At 44.2% G+C, this 15,986-nt stretch overlaps 1 protein-coding gene across 1 annotated transcript; it reads right to left on the bottom strand.

Moving 5' to 3' along the window:
- Positions 1-782: 782 nt before the first annotated feature.
- On the bottom strand, positions 783-2,673 carry LOC116985883 (hemoglobin subunit beta-like). The gene is made up of 3 exons (XM_033040985.1): positions 2,531-2,673; positions 1,751-1,952; positions 783-1,139 (listed from the first exon to the last, which is right to left on the bottom strand). The coding sequence occupies exons 1-3, from the start codon at positions 2,620-2,622 to the stop codon at positions 1,011-1,013; spliced, it is 423 nt and encodes a 140-aa protein (XP_032896876.1). The 5' UTR covers positions 2,623-2,673; the 3' UTR covers positions 783-1,010.
- Between the last annotated feature and the right edge of the window lie 13,313 nt (positions 2,674-15,986).

The following is a 15,986-nucleotide window of genomic DNA, read 5'->3' as shown; positions in this document are numbered from 1 at the left end:
AAACCACTCACTTCTAAAACTTGCTCTTGAATACTTAACTATTCAGATTTATTGACAAGCCCAAACTGACCATATTAACAGTAGACCTTGACTGATTTCTCTGGTACACTATTTGAACAAGGGTCGGATTGATCAAATAGTGACTATTGTGGCTCTCTGACGTTCAATATGAATGTACTTCAAATATATCTCATTGAGTGTAAAATACTTTACCATGTCCAAAGGAAGAGTAAGACTCTTCTGAAATATGTCTCATTTTTATATTTGGGAGAAAACCCACACGGTCACAAGGAGAACATACAAACTCCGCAGAGCCAGCTCCCATAGTCAGGATCAAACCCTGGGAGGCATGGTGGCGTAGCGGTAAAGCTACTGCCTTACAGCACCAGAGACCCAGGTTCGATCCTGACTACGGGTGCTTGTCTGTATGGAGTTTGTAAGTTCTCCCCGTGACCTGCGTGGGTTGTCTCTGAGATTTTCAGTTTCCTCCCGCGCTCCAAAGACCTACAGGTTTGCAGGTTAATTGGCTTGGTATAAATCTAAAAAAATTGTCCCCAGTGTGTAGGATAGTGTTAATGTGCGGGAATCACTGGTGGGTTCTGACACGGTGGGCTGAAGGGCCTATTACTGCACTGTATCTAAACCAAATTGGAGATAGAGTCATGGAAACATACTGTGTGGAAACAGGCCCTTTGGCCAACTTGCCCACAAAGCCACGGATCATTTGTGATCCAAATTGTCATTATGCTTAAGTTAAATAAAGAATTCATATATTGCAATTGTTGGGGTTAATATTGGTTCTTTATTGAAGCAGAATGAAAACTAAGAGACATTTTCCAAAACATGTGGATAAATCTGCATACAAAGAGGCAATTCACACCAACTTTATTCCAGCGTAATTAGAACCAGATAGTTCTTTAAGCAAGCAGACAGAATATCTTAGATATTGAAGATGCAAGTTTTCATTGCATTCTTTCTTTGAAGTATAGAAGATGCCGGTGGATTTCAATTTAATGGTAGTTGCTGGACAGTGCTTCCGCCACCTGCTTAAAAAACTTGTGGGCGGCTACATGCTTTTTGGTGGTGAACTGAAGTTTATACTGCAGGGCGAGTTCAACAATGAATGTTTGTCCCAAAGCCTGGAAAAAAAAAATGATATGCATTTTAAACAAAGCTGGAAAACAAATCTCTAATCTCCCAACGAACGTATCATACATGTAGGAATTTTTTTTAAACATATGAAAAGGCAATTAGATACATTATTTAACGTTGAATAGAAAGACATGTGCGTGTAGGAAGGAACTGCAGGTGTTGGTTTACACCAAACATAGACACAAAATGGAAGAGTAACTCAGCGGGTCAGCTAAACCTGCACCGTGGCAAACTCCAAAGATGTTGCCTGACCCACTGAGTTACTCCAGCATTTTGTGTCTGATCCAGTGTGTGAATCAGTATGCCGGTGCCTATAACTGATAACATTCCTCCAATCTGTGAACCCGATGTCCAATGTTCCCGTCCAACTTTGCACGCAAGATAAAAACTTTTTAATGTACCTGGGTACACGTGACAATAAACTAAACTGAACTGAAATATCGATTGGAAATCCTTTTACTAAAGAAAACTTTATTTTCCATGGCGTTTCAATCCTCCATGTTGTGCTGACACACTCTGCTCCGAGTCTGAAACCTGACTGTACTTGCAACATCCCCTTGGCAAAAATAAAATGGATAGTAAAATGATCAATTCTCACCGTGAAGTTCTGTGTGTCCACTCCGATTTTTTGATGTTCGCTGCTGAGTTGTTTGAAGTTGATGTTATTTATGTTCTTGACCGCAATGTCCAGAGCTGATACCACTTTGGCCGCATGTTCTTGGACTCCAGCATCGGTGGCTTTGAATTTCCCATTCAGCTTGGAAAATAGTCTGGTCGTCCAGGGATACACTGCAAACACCCTGGAGGGGGGAAAAAAGCAAAGTTGCCAACGTTTGGGTGAGAGTCATTCAAACTCAAACAGCACGCTACAATACGATATAACTTTATTCACCCCAGGAGGTTAATTGGTCTGCCAAATAGTCATAAAATACAACAAGATACAACAAGAACTTGTGGGCGGAGCACGAAGGCAAATTCCTTGTATGTGAATACTTGGCCAATAAACGTACTTACTTACTTAAGATACACGAAACGTGAAATTAAAGTGATGAGAGGAAAGTCCTGGATTTGGGGATGTGCAAAGATTGGGGGGGGGGGGGGGGGGTGGGGGAGAGGGGGGGTGGAAGGGGAGCCGGCCTACCCCACGATAGAGGGTGGCTGGGTTGTACTGCTGTTTTCACTGCACCATTTTGCATCACGTTATCTGATGAGCTTCCATAAAGTTGACCCGAACCTCGGTGAACCTGTGGAATACAAGCTCCCTCACTCTGTAACAAGGTTTACGAAAGCATTGAGAATGACAGAACCTTCAATTCAACCAGACGTGAAGATATAATGCATGAATTAAACTTGAAACAAAAAGACATTCTCATCATACCTTTCCAGGGCACGAGCAGTTATAAGCTTCTTGTCCACATGGCTCCAAATTTCTTCGATGATGTCAGCCTGTTCTTTAGTCAGAGTCACCATTGTGTCTGTTAATCTTTCACTGCTACTTCTTGCACGAGAAAGCTGGTGTTGGTCTGGAGTCTTGTCTGCATTTTTATAGTCTGCAGCGGAGCATATCTCAGACCAAACTCCGACTGTAGTAGGCTGGCCCTTTGGTGGGTTGGGCTTGCTCTCTATCAATGAGCATCACCCTTCTGCGTTTGCGTGTTTAAGATAAACACCTGCTGAGTACGTGGTCCCACGTGCTTCACTTCCACCCACCCAATGCAAAGAAACACAATCCAATTTCTCCCAGATAATATTTCCATGCATTGCCTATTAAACTCATTTTTTAGTTTGGTTTAGAGACACAGCGCGGAAACAGGCCCGTCGGCCCACCGAGTCCGCGCCGACCAGCGATCCCCGCGCACTAACATTATCCTGCACACACTGGGGACAATTTACAATTCAATTGAAGACAATTAAACTACAAATCTATAAGTCTTTGGGAGTACGGGAGGAAACGGGATCACCCGGAGAAAACCCACCCACTTCATAGTGAGAACATACAAACTCCATACAGACAGCACCCGTAGTCAGGATTGAACCGGGGTCTCTGGCGCTGCAAGGCAGCAACTCTACCGCTGTGCCACAGTGCCATGCCTTTTCTTTCAACCTCTGGCTGAAAAAAAGGGGCAGCATAGTGGGGCAGCTGTCAAGTGGCTGCCTTACAGCTCAAGAGACCTGGGTTTGATCCTGACCATGGATGCTGTCTGTACGGAGTTTGTATGTTCTCCCCGGTTCCCTCCCGCACTCCAAAACCCCACAGGGTTGTAGGTTAATTGACTTTTGTTAAAATTGCAAATTGTCCCTTGTGTGTAGGGCAGTGTTAGTGTACGGGGATCGCTGGATTCAGCGGGCAGGAGGGCCTGTTTCCATGCTGTATCTCTATACTAATCCATGCTAAACAGTCTCCTGGTTAATTGAGGTCCAGCTTTTACATTGTTTTTAATGGAATCACAAGAGACTGTAGAAGTTGCACACTGAAGCTAACAAAAAAACTCAGCAGATAAAACAGCATCTGTGGAAGCAGAGCGAAGGTTATTATTTCTGGTTGAAAATCTGCAGAATGATACTTTATGTCTAGGTTTATTTTTGCTGAGGTACAATGAAAATCTTTGTTTTGCATGCTATCCAAACAGGTCAGATAATACTATGGGGTGGGAGATTGCAACCTTCACGCGGTCCGCCCTGTTTTGATTAATGCAATCAACCTGGCTTGCACAATCAAATATGATCAAATAGTACAAGTTGTCCTACAACTTTAGGCTGTGCACGCCATACGCAAGAAGAAGAAGAAGATAATACTATACCTAATACAATCAAGTCAAACTGAAGCACAATGAATAGAGAGCCAAGGGGAAGGTACAGAATGTAGAATATCGACACTTTTTCATTAAATAACATTTTCAATTTTCAGAGAGCAGAAGTTTATACAATTTTTAAACATAGAATAGTTCAGCACAGATGGCTCCCGCCCTTTGGTCCACAATGTATGTGCCAAACAAGTTAAACTAATCCCTGCCTTGCGTGTGTAGGAAAGAACTGCAGATGCTGGTTTAAATCGAAGGTAGACACAAAATGCTGGAGTAACTCAGCGGGACAGGCAGCATCTCTGGAGAGAAGGAATGGGTAACGATTCGGGTCGAGACACTTCTTCAGTCTGATGACGGGTCTCGGCAGGAAACGTCGCCCATTCCTTCTCTCCAGAGATGCTGTCTGTCCCACTAAGTTACTCCAGCATTTTGTGTCTACCTTTGGCCATGCATGTTATCCATATCCCTCTAATCCCTGTGCTTATCTAAAAGCCTCTTAAATACCACTGTAGTATCTGCATCACCACACCTGACAACGTGTTCCAGGCACCCACCATCCTCTGGTTAAAAAACTTGCCCCATACATCTCCTTGAAGGGCTTGTCCCACTTGGTGATTTTTTTTCGGCGACTGCCGGCATCATATCAGTGTCGCCAAAGGATTTTGAACATTTCAAAATCCAGCGGTGACAAAAAAATGTTGCGACACTTGAGAAAAACACCGCGCATCAATACGTCATCACGCCGCGTCACGCCGCAAATTTTTCGGTGACCTGATACGTCAGTCAGTGATGCCCGGATGCGCTGAAAAAAATCGCTGTGGGACACGCCCTTAAAGCTCCAGTTTTTTGACATTTCCATCCCTGGCAGAAAGATTCTAACTGTCCACCCTATCTATGATTCTCAACATAGTCATCGGCGATCAGGTTTCCCCTCAGCCTCTGACGCTCCCGAGAAATCAATCCACGTTTGCACAACCTCTCCTTACTGCTAATACCTTTGAATCTCTCCTTCCTTTAATGTTGAAACAAAATCTCACCTGTTCGTGAATATAGCTTGAATAATATTTTAATCTAAATCTGAGGAACTTTGTTTATCAGAGTTTAGAAACATAGAAACATAGAAAATAGGTGCAGGAGTAGGCCATTCGGCCCTACGAGCCTGCACCGCCATTCAATATGATCATGGCTGATCATCCAACGCAGTATCCTGTACCTGCCTTCTCTCCATACCCCCTGATCCCTTTAGCCACAAGGGCCACATCTAACTCCCTCTTAAATATAGCCAATTAACTGGCCTCAACTACCTTCTGTGGTAGAGAATTCCACAGATTCACCACTCTCTGTGTGAAAAATGTTTTTCTCATCTTGGTCCTAAAATATTTCCCCTTTATCCTTAAACTGTGACCCCTTGTTCTGGACTTCCCCAACATCGGGAACAATCTTCCTGCATCTAGCCTGTCCAACCCCTTAAGAATTTTGTAAGTTTCTATAAGATCCCCCCTCAATCTTCTAAATTCTAGCGAGTACAAGTTTAACAATTTCACAATATTATTTTGGAGCAAGATTGGAATAACTACTCAACATGCTACAACATGTGGATCATAACTCTCTGATGCATTATACATTATTTTTTATTGTTCACTTGGAAAATAACATAAATTGACTAAAGTTCACCAACTTTTAAAATGTTTAAAGTTGACTTCTTCCGATTGTAAGTTTTCCCAAGTTCCCAAGTTCACAAGATTTTGGAGTAGAATTAGGCCAATCGGCCTATCAAGCCAACGGCACCATTCAATCATGGCTGATCTCTCTCGGATTCCTAATCCCATTTTCCTGCCTTCTCCCTGTGACACCCGTTCAAATCAAGAATTTGTCTATCTCTGCCTTAAAAATATCCACACTTGACCTCCACAGCCCTCTGTGGCAATGAGTTCCACAGATTAACTACCCTCTGACTAAAGCAGTTCCTCCTCACCTCCTTTCTAAAAGAACGCTCTTTAATTCTGAGGCTATGACCTCTGGTCCTAGACTCTCCCACCAGTGGAAACATCCTTTCCACATCCACTCTATCTATGCTTTCCATTATTCTGTAAGTTTCAATGAGGTTCACCCTCAACGTTCTAAACTCCAGTGAGTAGAGGCCCAGTGCTGTCAAGAGCTCATCATATGCTAACCTGTAATCATTCTTGTCAATCTCCTCGAGACCCTCTCCAGAGCCAGCACATCCTTCCTCAGAAACGGGGCCCAATTTTGCTCATTGTACTCCAAATGCGGTATAACCAGCTCCTTATGGAGCCTCAGAATTTTCTGATTTTGTTTTACAGTCCTCTTGATATAAATGTTAGCATTGAACTTGCCTTCATTACTCCTGATTCGACTTGCAAAGTAGCTTTTTGGGAGTCCTGCACCAGCACTCCCAAGTCTCTCTGTACCTCTAATTTCTGGATTCTCTCTCTCCATTTAGAACATAATCTATGCCTTTATTACCAAAATGCATGACTCCGCACTTTGCTACACTGAATTCCATCTGTCACTTCTCTGCCCACTCTCCTAAACTGTCCAAGTCTTTCTGCAGAGTCCTTTCTTATTCTGCCCTGCCTATCGCAGCATCATCTGCAAACTTGGCCACAAAGCTTTCAATCTCCTAGTCGAAATCATTAATATACAACGTGAAGAGAAGTGGCCCCCAGCACTTCTTTGTGGAACTCCACTAGTCACTGGCAGCCAACCTGAAAAAGTGCCTTTTATTGCAACTTTTTGCCTTCTGCCATCCAGCCAGCCCGCAATCCATTCTAGTATCTTCCCTTTAATACCAAGGACTCTCATCTTCCCTAGCAGCCTGACATGCGGCACATTGAAAGCCTTCTGAAAATCTAGGTAAACAGCATCTACAGCCTCCCCTTCTCTCTGTCTGTCCTGCTATTAACTTCCTCGGAGAACTCCAGCAGATTCGTCAGGCAAGACCTTCCCTTCACAAAACCATGCTGACCGGCCTGTTTTATCGTGAACTAAGTACTGCGTAACCTCATCCTTTATAATTGACTCTAAAATTTAACCAACCACCGAAGTCGGGCTAATCGGCCTATTGTTCCCACTATTCTGCTTTGCTCCCTTCTTGTAAAGCGGGGTGATATTCACAATTTTCCGATCTTCAGGTACCACTCCTAACTCTATTGATTGGGAAAAGGGGAAGTGTGCAGGTACAGCAGTGAAGAAAGCGAATGGCATGTTGGCCTTTATAACAAGAGGAATCGAATATAGGAGCAAAGAGGTCCTTTTGCAGTTGTACACAGCCCTAGTGAGACCACACCTGGAGTATTGTGTGCAGTTTTGGTCCCCTAATTTGAGGAAGGACATTCTTGCTATTGAGGGAGTGCAACATAGGTTTACAAGGTTAATTCCCAGGATGGCGGGACTGTCATATGCTGAGAGAATGGAGCAGCTGGGCTTGTACACTTTGGAGTTTAGAAGGATGAGAGGAGATCTCATTGAAACATATAAGATTGTTAAGGGTTTGGACAGGCTAGAGGCGGGAAACATGTTCCCGATATTGGGGGAGGCCAGAACTAGGGCCATAGTTTAAGAATAAGGGGCAAGCCATTTAGAACGGAGACGAGGAAACACTTTTTCTCTGAGTCTGTGGAATTCTCTGCCTCAGAGGGCGGTGGAGGCTGGTTCTCTGGATGCTTTCAAAAGAGGGCTCTTAAAAATAGCGGTCAGGGGATATGGGGAGAAGGCAGGATCGGGTTACTGATTGGTGATGATCAGCCATCATCACATTGAATGGCGGTGCTGGCTCGAAGGGCCGAATGGCCTACTCCTGCACCTATTGTCTATTGTCTATTGATTCTTGAAATATCACAACTAATGCCTCCACAATCTCTGAGGCCACCTCCTGCAGAAAACTGGGGTGCAGTCCATCTGGTCCAGGTGACTTATCCACCCTCAGACCTTTCAGTTTTCCTGGCCCCTTCTCCTTAGTAATTGCCACTCCACTAACTTCCACCCCCTGACTCTCGGGAATTTCAGGCACCCTGCTGGTGTCTTCCACTGTGAAGACTGATTCAAAAATGTTATTCCATTCCTCTGCCATTTCTGGATTTCCCGTTATCTCTTCCCTTGCATCATTCTCCAGCAACCCACTCTTGCCTCTTCTTCACTCTTTATACATCCATAGAAACTCTTACTATCCTCGTTTATATTATTGGCGAGATAACATTCATATTTCATCTTTTCTCTCCGTTTGTCCTTTTAGTTACCTTTAGTTGTTCTTTAAAAAACATCCCAATCCTCTGGCTTCCCACTAATCTCTGCAATGTTATATGCCTTCTCTTTTGATTTCATGTTGGCCTTGACCTCCATTGTCAGCCACGGTCGTCTTATCCTCCCCCTGGAATCTTTCTTCCTCGTTGGAATGAAATGATCCCGCACCTTCCGATTTATCCGCAGAATTTCCTGCCATTGCTGCTCTGCTGTCATTCCTATAAAGCCCCTTTCCAGTCAATCTTTGCCAGCTCCTCCCTCATCCCTCAGTTTCCCCTTTGCTCAGCTGTAATAAAGTTTTCTACAGACATACTACCGCACTGATACATAGACAAGAAATACTGTTGAAATGATTTTTGTTTTGCAAATTGCATTTTGTGGGGTTAGTTATTACTTATTCTTCTTCTTGCATATGGCGTGCACAACCTAAAGTTGTCGAACAACTTGTTCTATTTGATCTTGTTTGATTGTGCACGTCAGGTTGATTGCATTCGTCGAAACAGGGTGGACCACGTGAAGGTTGCAATCTCCCACCCCTTAGTTATTACTTCATGCAATTTAACAGAAGTGTTTACACAGCACTGTTTATGTTTTGTACTATGGGAAGTTTTTACTCTGGGAAGACAGCAATATCTCTTCTTGATGGAGAACTTCTGAAGCCATGCTCATGCAGTTCATCACAACCTCTTCATTTGAAGGCTGAAAGGAAAGAAAAAGTTTATCACTCAGAATAAGTAGAAGTTTAATCCCAATGCCTCTGCTCTGTAGATGTCACCCAAGCACCTCTGATTATCTGTTTATCTGTTCAATAAAGAAAATCATTTACTGGGATCAGGAGCTTCAGTCTGATGAAGGGTCTCGAACTGAAACGTCACCCATTCTTCTTCCCCTGACCCGCTGAGTTACTCCAGCATTTTGTGTCTATCTTCAGTGTGAACCAGCATCTGCAGTTTCTCCAAACAGATCTTAGCGTTCTCTTCCAACACAATATATCTCTTATTCCAAGATATCGTACCTTTACCACCCTGGACCCGATCTACAATTTATTAGAAATATTTGGGGGGGAAAAAAAACCCTTTAGTTTCATACCCATGTGATGTTTAGTTGAGTTTAGAGGAAAATGTGCATACACCGAGTCCGTCCCAACCACTGATCCATACACTAGTTCTATCCTACACACGAGGGACAATTTACAGAAGCCAATTAACCTGTACGTCTTTGGAATGTGGGAGGAAACCGTAGCACCCGTAGAAAACCCACGAGGTCACAGGCGAACGTACAAACTCCATACAGACAGCGCCCTTGGTCAGGATCAAACCTGGGTCTCTGATGCTGAAGACAGCAACTCGACCTCTGTGCCACATCTCTGGATTTGTGACTTTGTTTAGAAACAGGGATCTGCAGATGCGAGTTTGCAAAATAAAAGACACAAAGTGCTGGAGTAACTCAGCGGGTCAGGGAACATCTCTGAAGAAGTTGGACTGGTGGCATTTTGGGTCGGGAGCGTTCTTCAACCCTTGCCAAAAGCTTCTTAATAGTCCCGATGATTACGACTAAAGTACCTGTGGGCTCTGGTTTCATATAACCATATAACATATAACAATTACAGTACGGAAACAGGCCATCTCGGCCCTACAAGTCCGTGCCGAACAAATTATTTTCCCTTAGTCCCACCTGCCTGCACTCATACCATAACCCTCCATTCCCTTCTCATCCATATGCCTATCCAATTTATTTTTAAATGATACCAACGAACCTGCTTCCACCACTTCCACTGGAAGCTCATTCCACACCGCTACCACTCTCTGAGTAAAGAAGTTCCCCCTCATGTTACCCCTAAACTTCTGTCCCTTAATTCTGAAGTCATGTCCTCTTGTTTGAATCTTCCCTATTCTCAAAGGGAAAAGCATGTCCACATCAACTCTGTCTATCCCTCTCATCATTTTAAAGACCTCTATCAAGTCCCCCCTTAACCTTCTGCGCTGCAAAGAATAAAGCCCTAACTTGTTCAACCTTTCTCTGTAACTTAGTTGCTGAAACCCAGGCAACATTCTAGTAAATCTCCTCTGTACTCTCTCTATTTTGTTGACATCCTTCCTATAATTAGGCGACCAAAATTGTACCCCATACTCCAGAATTGGCCTCACCAATGCCTTGTACAATTTTAACATTACATCCCAGCTTCTATACTCAATGCTCTGATTTATAAAGGCCAGCACACCAAAAGCTTTCTTTACCACCCTATCTACATGAGATTCCACTTTCAAGGAACTATGCACAGTTATTCCCAGATCCCTCTGTTCAACTGCATTCTTCAATTCCCTACCATTTACCATGTACGTCCTATTTTGATTTGTCCTGCCAAGGTGTAGCACCTCACATTTATCAGCATTAAACTCCATCTGCCATCTTTCAGCCCAAATGGCCTAAATCACTCTGTAGACTTTGGAAATCCTCTTCATTATCCACAACACCCCCTATCTTGGTATCATCTGCATACTTACTAATCCAATTTACCACACCTTCATCCAGATCATTGATGTACATGAAAAACAACAAAGGACCCAACACAGATCCCTGAGGCACCCCACTAGTCACCTGCCTCCAACCCGACAAACAGCCATCCACCATTACCCTCTGGCATCTCCCATTCAGCCACTGTTGAATCCATCTTGCTACTCCTGCATTTATACCCAACTGTTTAACCTTCTTAACCAACCTTCCATGAGGAACCTTGTCAAAGGCCTTACTAAAGTCCATATAGACAACACCCACTGCTTTACCCTCGTCAATTTCCCTAGTAACCTCTTCAAAAAATTCAAGAAGATTAGTCAAACATGACCTTCCAGGCACAAATCCATGTTGACTGTTCCTAATCAGACCCTGTTTATCCAGATGCTTATATATATTATCTCTAAGTATCTTTTCCATTAATTTGCCCACCACTGAAGTCAAACTAACAGGTCTATAATTGCTAGGTTTACTCTTAGAACCCTTTTTAAACAATGGAACAACATGCGCAGTACGCCAATCCTCCGGGACTATTCCCGTTTCTAATGACATTTGAAATATTTCTGTCATAGCCCCAGCTATTTCTACACTAATTTCACCTTCTAGAGAAATACAGCTCTTTATGTACATAGAACATCGAACAGTATAGAACAGGAACAGTCCTTTGGCCCTCAATGTCTGTTCTAAACATGATGCCAGAGCCAATAACTCCCTGAGCCCAGGTAATACATAATCCATATCCGTCCATTCCCAGCATATCTATGTGCCCGTCAGAAGTCTCTTAAATGCCATTATCATATCTGTCTTCACCACCACCCCAGCAGCACATTCCAGGCACCAACCACCCTCTGTGTAAGATACCACCTCCGCACATCCCATTTAAGCTTTTCCCCCCTCACCTAAACCCTATGCCCTCTAGTATTTGATATTTCCAACCTAGGGATAAAGGGTTCTGAATGTCCACCCTATGAATGCCGCTCATATATACTTCTTCCCTCAGCCTTCCCTTCCTGAAAGAAAACCATTCCAGCCTCCGCATTCTCTTCCTACAGCAGTAATCCCTCATTTTAGGAAGCATTCCTATTCAACTTTTCTGGATCCACTCTAATGCCTTCATATCCATCTTAGTAGGTCGCAACCAGAATTGCACAGTGCTGCAGCGGGTAGAGCTGCTCAGAGACCCGGGTTCAATCCTAGCCTCGGGTGCTGTCTGTGTGAAATTTGCGCTTTCTCCCCACGCCCACCTGGGATTACTCTTGGTGCACCGGTTTCCTACCACATCCCAAACACATGCAGGTTTGCAGTTCAATTGGCCCTCTGTAAATTGCCCCACACGTGTGGGGAGTGGAGGGGAAGGTGGGATAACATGGAACTTAGACAGGCACATGGATAGGACAAGTTTAGAAGGATATGGACCAAGCGCAGGCAGGTGGGACTAGTGTAGCTGGGACATTACGTGTAGGAAAGAACTGCAAATGCTGGTTTAAATCGAAGGTAGACACAAAATGCAGCTGAAACTCAGTGGGACAGGCAGTATGTCTAGACTGAAGGAATGGGTGACGTTTCAGGCAGCTGGGACATGTTGGCCGGTGTGAGCAAGTTACGCCGAAGGGCCTGCTTCCACACTGTGAAGTCTGCGTGGTCTCGGTGGGCTGAAGGAACTGTTTCCATTCTCCATCCCCAAAGCTTTCAGAAAAAGACTTACAAAGAGCAGTGAAGTGACAACAAGGCATTGTTTTTGCTGATGTTTGAAAGACAAACACATGTTGGCTAATAGTGCCTGGTTATCTCCCACGCTCTTGTTAAAAATATCACCTTGAGGACATCTGCATCAACACGTAACACATGGGACACAATTCAATATCTCTTCTGCTGGATACCATTTGCAGTTGTGGGTGTTATCTGGGTTGTGCACTGGAGAATCAGCCTGGATTTTTATCTCCAGCATCCCATGGTTTGGACTTCTAATTCACACTCGAAAATTATAGATGGCACCTTAAAAATATTTGCACACTCAGAAAACACTTAAAGTTACACCGAGATGATTTTTCTATAACAAAAGGCAACAGAGATTCTTATGCTGAAGATGGACACAAAAAGCTGGAGTAACTGTGCGGGTGTGACACCATTTCTGGAGAACAGGAATAGGCGACGTTTCGGGTCGAGACCCTTCTTCGGAGCATTCAGAACTTCAGACTGAAGAAGGGTGACCTGAAATGTCACCTATTCCTTTTCTCTAGAGATGCTGCCTGAATCACTGAGTTACTCTAGCTATTTTGTGTCTCTCTTCGGTTTAAACCAGCATCTGCAGTTCCTTCCTACACAGAGGTTGTTATGTTTCTACATTCTTAAAATGTTAGTATTTTGCTCTTTTCATTAGTTCACACAAAAGTCACACTTTTGGTACAAATCCAACAAAATGCTTACACCTGCAGTTGCTATTGTTGCATATTTTAATGTTATTACATTTGTAAAATATCTGTACAGCGTATCATTGTGTAAGATGTTCTTGGAAAGGGAACAACTTACATAGAAAACCTAGCCATTGTTGTTTATCTAATCTCTGCCATATACGTGGTCCGCCCATCTGCTGGGACCTCTTCTCAAAGATATTCTTTTGCCTGTTTTCCGAACACATTTGTATTTCTTAAGAAGACATGTAAGTGTAGGAAAGATCTGCAGATGCTGGTTTTAATCGAAGACAGACACAAAATGCTGGAGTAACTCAGCGGGACAAACGCAGCATCTCTGGGGAGAAGGAATGGGTCTGATGAAGGGTCTCGACCTGAAACGTCCCCCATTCCTTCTTTCCAGAGATGCTGCCTGTCCCGCTGAGTTACTCCAGCATTTTGCGTCAATCTTTGACGTAACCCAAGGACTTCTCCATTAAATTTTAATTGATGTACTGTACACCGTGGAATGTTTAGTTTTATTTAACATGAAACTCTTTTCCATTTAAATTGTATTATTTGAGAATAACTGTTTATGTTATTGAAACATATAAGATTATTAAGGGTTTGGACACGCTAGAGGCAGGAAACATGTTCCAAATGTTGGGGGAGTCCAGAACCAGGGGGCATAGTTTAAGAATAAGTGGTAAGCCATTTCGAACGGAGATTAGGAGACACCTTTTCACACAGAGAGTTGTGAGTCTGTGGAATTCTCTGCCTCAGAGGACGGTGGAGGCTGGTTCTCTGGATGCTTACAAGAGAGAGTTAGATAGAGCTCTTAGGGATAGCGGAGTTAAGGGATATGGGGAGAAGGCAGGAACGGGGTACTGATTGTGGATGATCAGCCATGATCACATTGAATGGCGGTGTTGGATCGAAGGGCCGAATGGCCTACTCCTGCACCTATAGTCCATCGTCTATTGTCTATTGTTTAATAATGTACCAAATTTATATTAAACTGTTACATTATTCTCAAGTAAATATAATTATAATATTCAGTGAAGTACAAGCCAACGAGACTACAAAGTATTAAGTGCTGCTTAAGGTGTCATTTTGATACCAGCCACGGCATACGTTTTGAGATGACATTACATTGTGTATACGAAGGAACTGCAGATGCTGGTTTATGTTGAAGAGAGACACGAATTGCTGGAGTAACTCAGCGGGTCAGGCAGCATCTCTGGAGACAAAGGATGAGTGACATTTCGGGTGGAAACCCCTCCTGAGATGCTGATGCTGACGAAGGGTTCCGACCCGAAACGTCGCCTATTCCTTTTTCTCCAGAGGTGCTGCCCGGCTCGATCAGTTACTCCAGCACTTTGTGTCCATCTTCTATTACATTGCGAATATGCAGCTGTGACAGAGTTGTAATGCAAAGCCGCACAAAATATACAATACAATACAATACAATACAATACCTTTTATTTGTCATTTGAACCTCACATGAGGTTCAAACGAAATTTGGTTTCTGCAGCCATACAAAAAAAGAACCAAGACACACACCAACACAATTCAATTCACATAAACATCCATCACAGTGAGTCCTCCTCACTGTGATGGAAGGCAAAACTTAAACATATCTCTCCCCTGCACTCCCCTCTCCCCCCCATGTCAGAGTCAAAGCCCCCGGCGGGCGATGTTAAATGTCCTGCAGCCATTAAAGCCACGCCGGGTGATGCAAGGCCACGCACTGGGTCTTGGTGTTGGAGCCCCGGCGGGCTCTTGGTGTTGGAGCCCCGGCGGGCGCTCACAAAGTCCCGCGGCCATTCCAAGCCGCGCGGGGCGGTGATGTAGGCCCCGCTCCAGGTAATCTTCAACCCCGCAACTCGGGCGGGAGAAGTCGCCGTTGCGGAAGCCCCGAAAAGCGGTCTCCCACCAGGGACCCGCGGGCTCCCGGTATCACTGTCCACAGACCCGCGGTAGGAGCCTCCGAGATCTCCGGGTGTCGGGTCACAGCAGCGCTCCACCACAGCTACACCCGCTCCGGACTCGGCCAGCTCCGTGATGGTGAGTAGATCCGCAGCTCCGCGACTGGAGCCCCAGGTCATTCCTGTTGGAGGCCGCTCCACGTTGCAGCCCCAACGACAACGGAGACCCGACAAAGAAAAGGTCGGGTCTCCCGTGCAGGGGAAAGACCTTAAAGTTCCCCCACCCCCACACACATACCCCGACAAAAAAAACAATAAAAACTACATAGAACAAGACAGAAAACAATAAAAAGACAGACGAACTGCAGAGGCCGCTGCTGACAAGAGTCGCGCCGCCTACAACAACATTGGGCCTGGATATAAAATACACCTGGATATTTTCCCCACATGTGAAACCAGAAAATGACACAGTTTCATAAAACTACAAAGCGCTGCAGTAACTCAGCGGGCTCAGCATCTGCAGTATCTTGTGTCACCATTTTACTGCTCCTCACTCCACAATCTCCTCCGAGCATGACTACTTTGAAGATGTTCTCCTCCCCGATGCTCTGGAGAGGGTCCATTTACAAGAATGATCCCAGGGAGGAGTAGGTTAACCTATGATGAGCGTTTGTCGACATTGGGCCTGTACTCACCGGAGTTTAGAAGAATGAGTGAGGATCTTATTGAAACACACAGAATTGTGAAAGGCTTGGATGCAGTGGATGTGGAGAGGATGTTTCCACTAGTGGGAGAGTCTAGGACGAGAGGTCTTAGCCACAGAATTAAAGGATGTTCTTTTAGGAAAGAGATGAGGACAAATTTCTTTAGTCAGAGGGTGGTGAATCTGTGGAATTCTTTGCCACAGAAAGCTGTAGAGCAGAAGTCAGTAGATATTT

This window comes from Amblyraja radiata, chromosome 22 (assembly GCF_010909765.2).
Source record: "Amblyraja radiata isolate CabotCenter1 chromosome 22, sAmbRad1.1.pri, whole genome shotgun sequence".
NCBI classification, from domain to species: domain Eukaryota; kingdom Metazoa; phylum Chordata; class Chondrichthyes; order Rajiformes; family Rajidae; genus Amblyraja; species Amblyraja radiata.
Note: the sequence above shows the minus strand (reverse complement) of the source record. Positions and strands in the feature narration are given on the sequence as shown.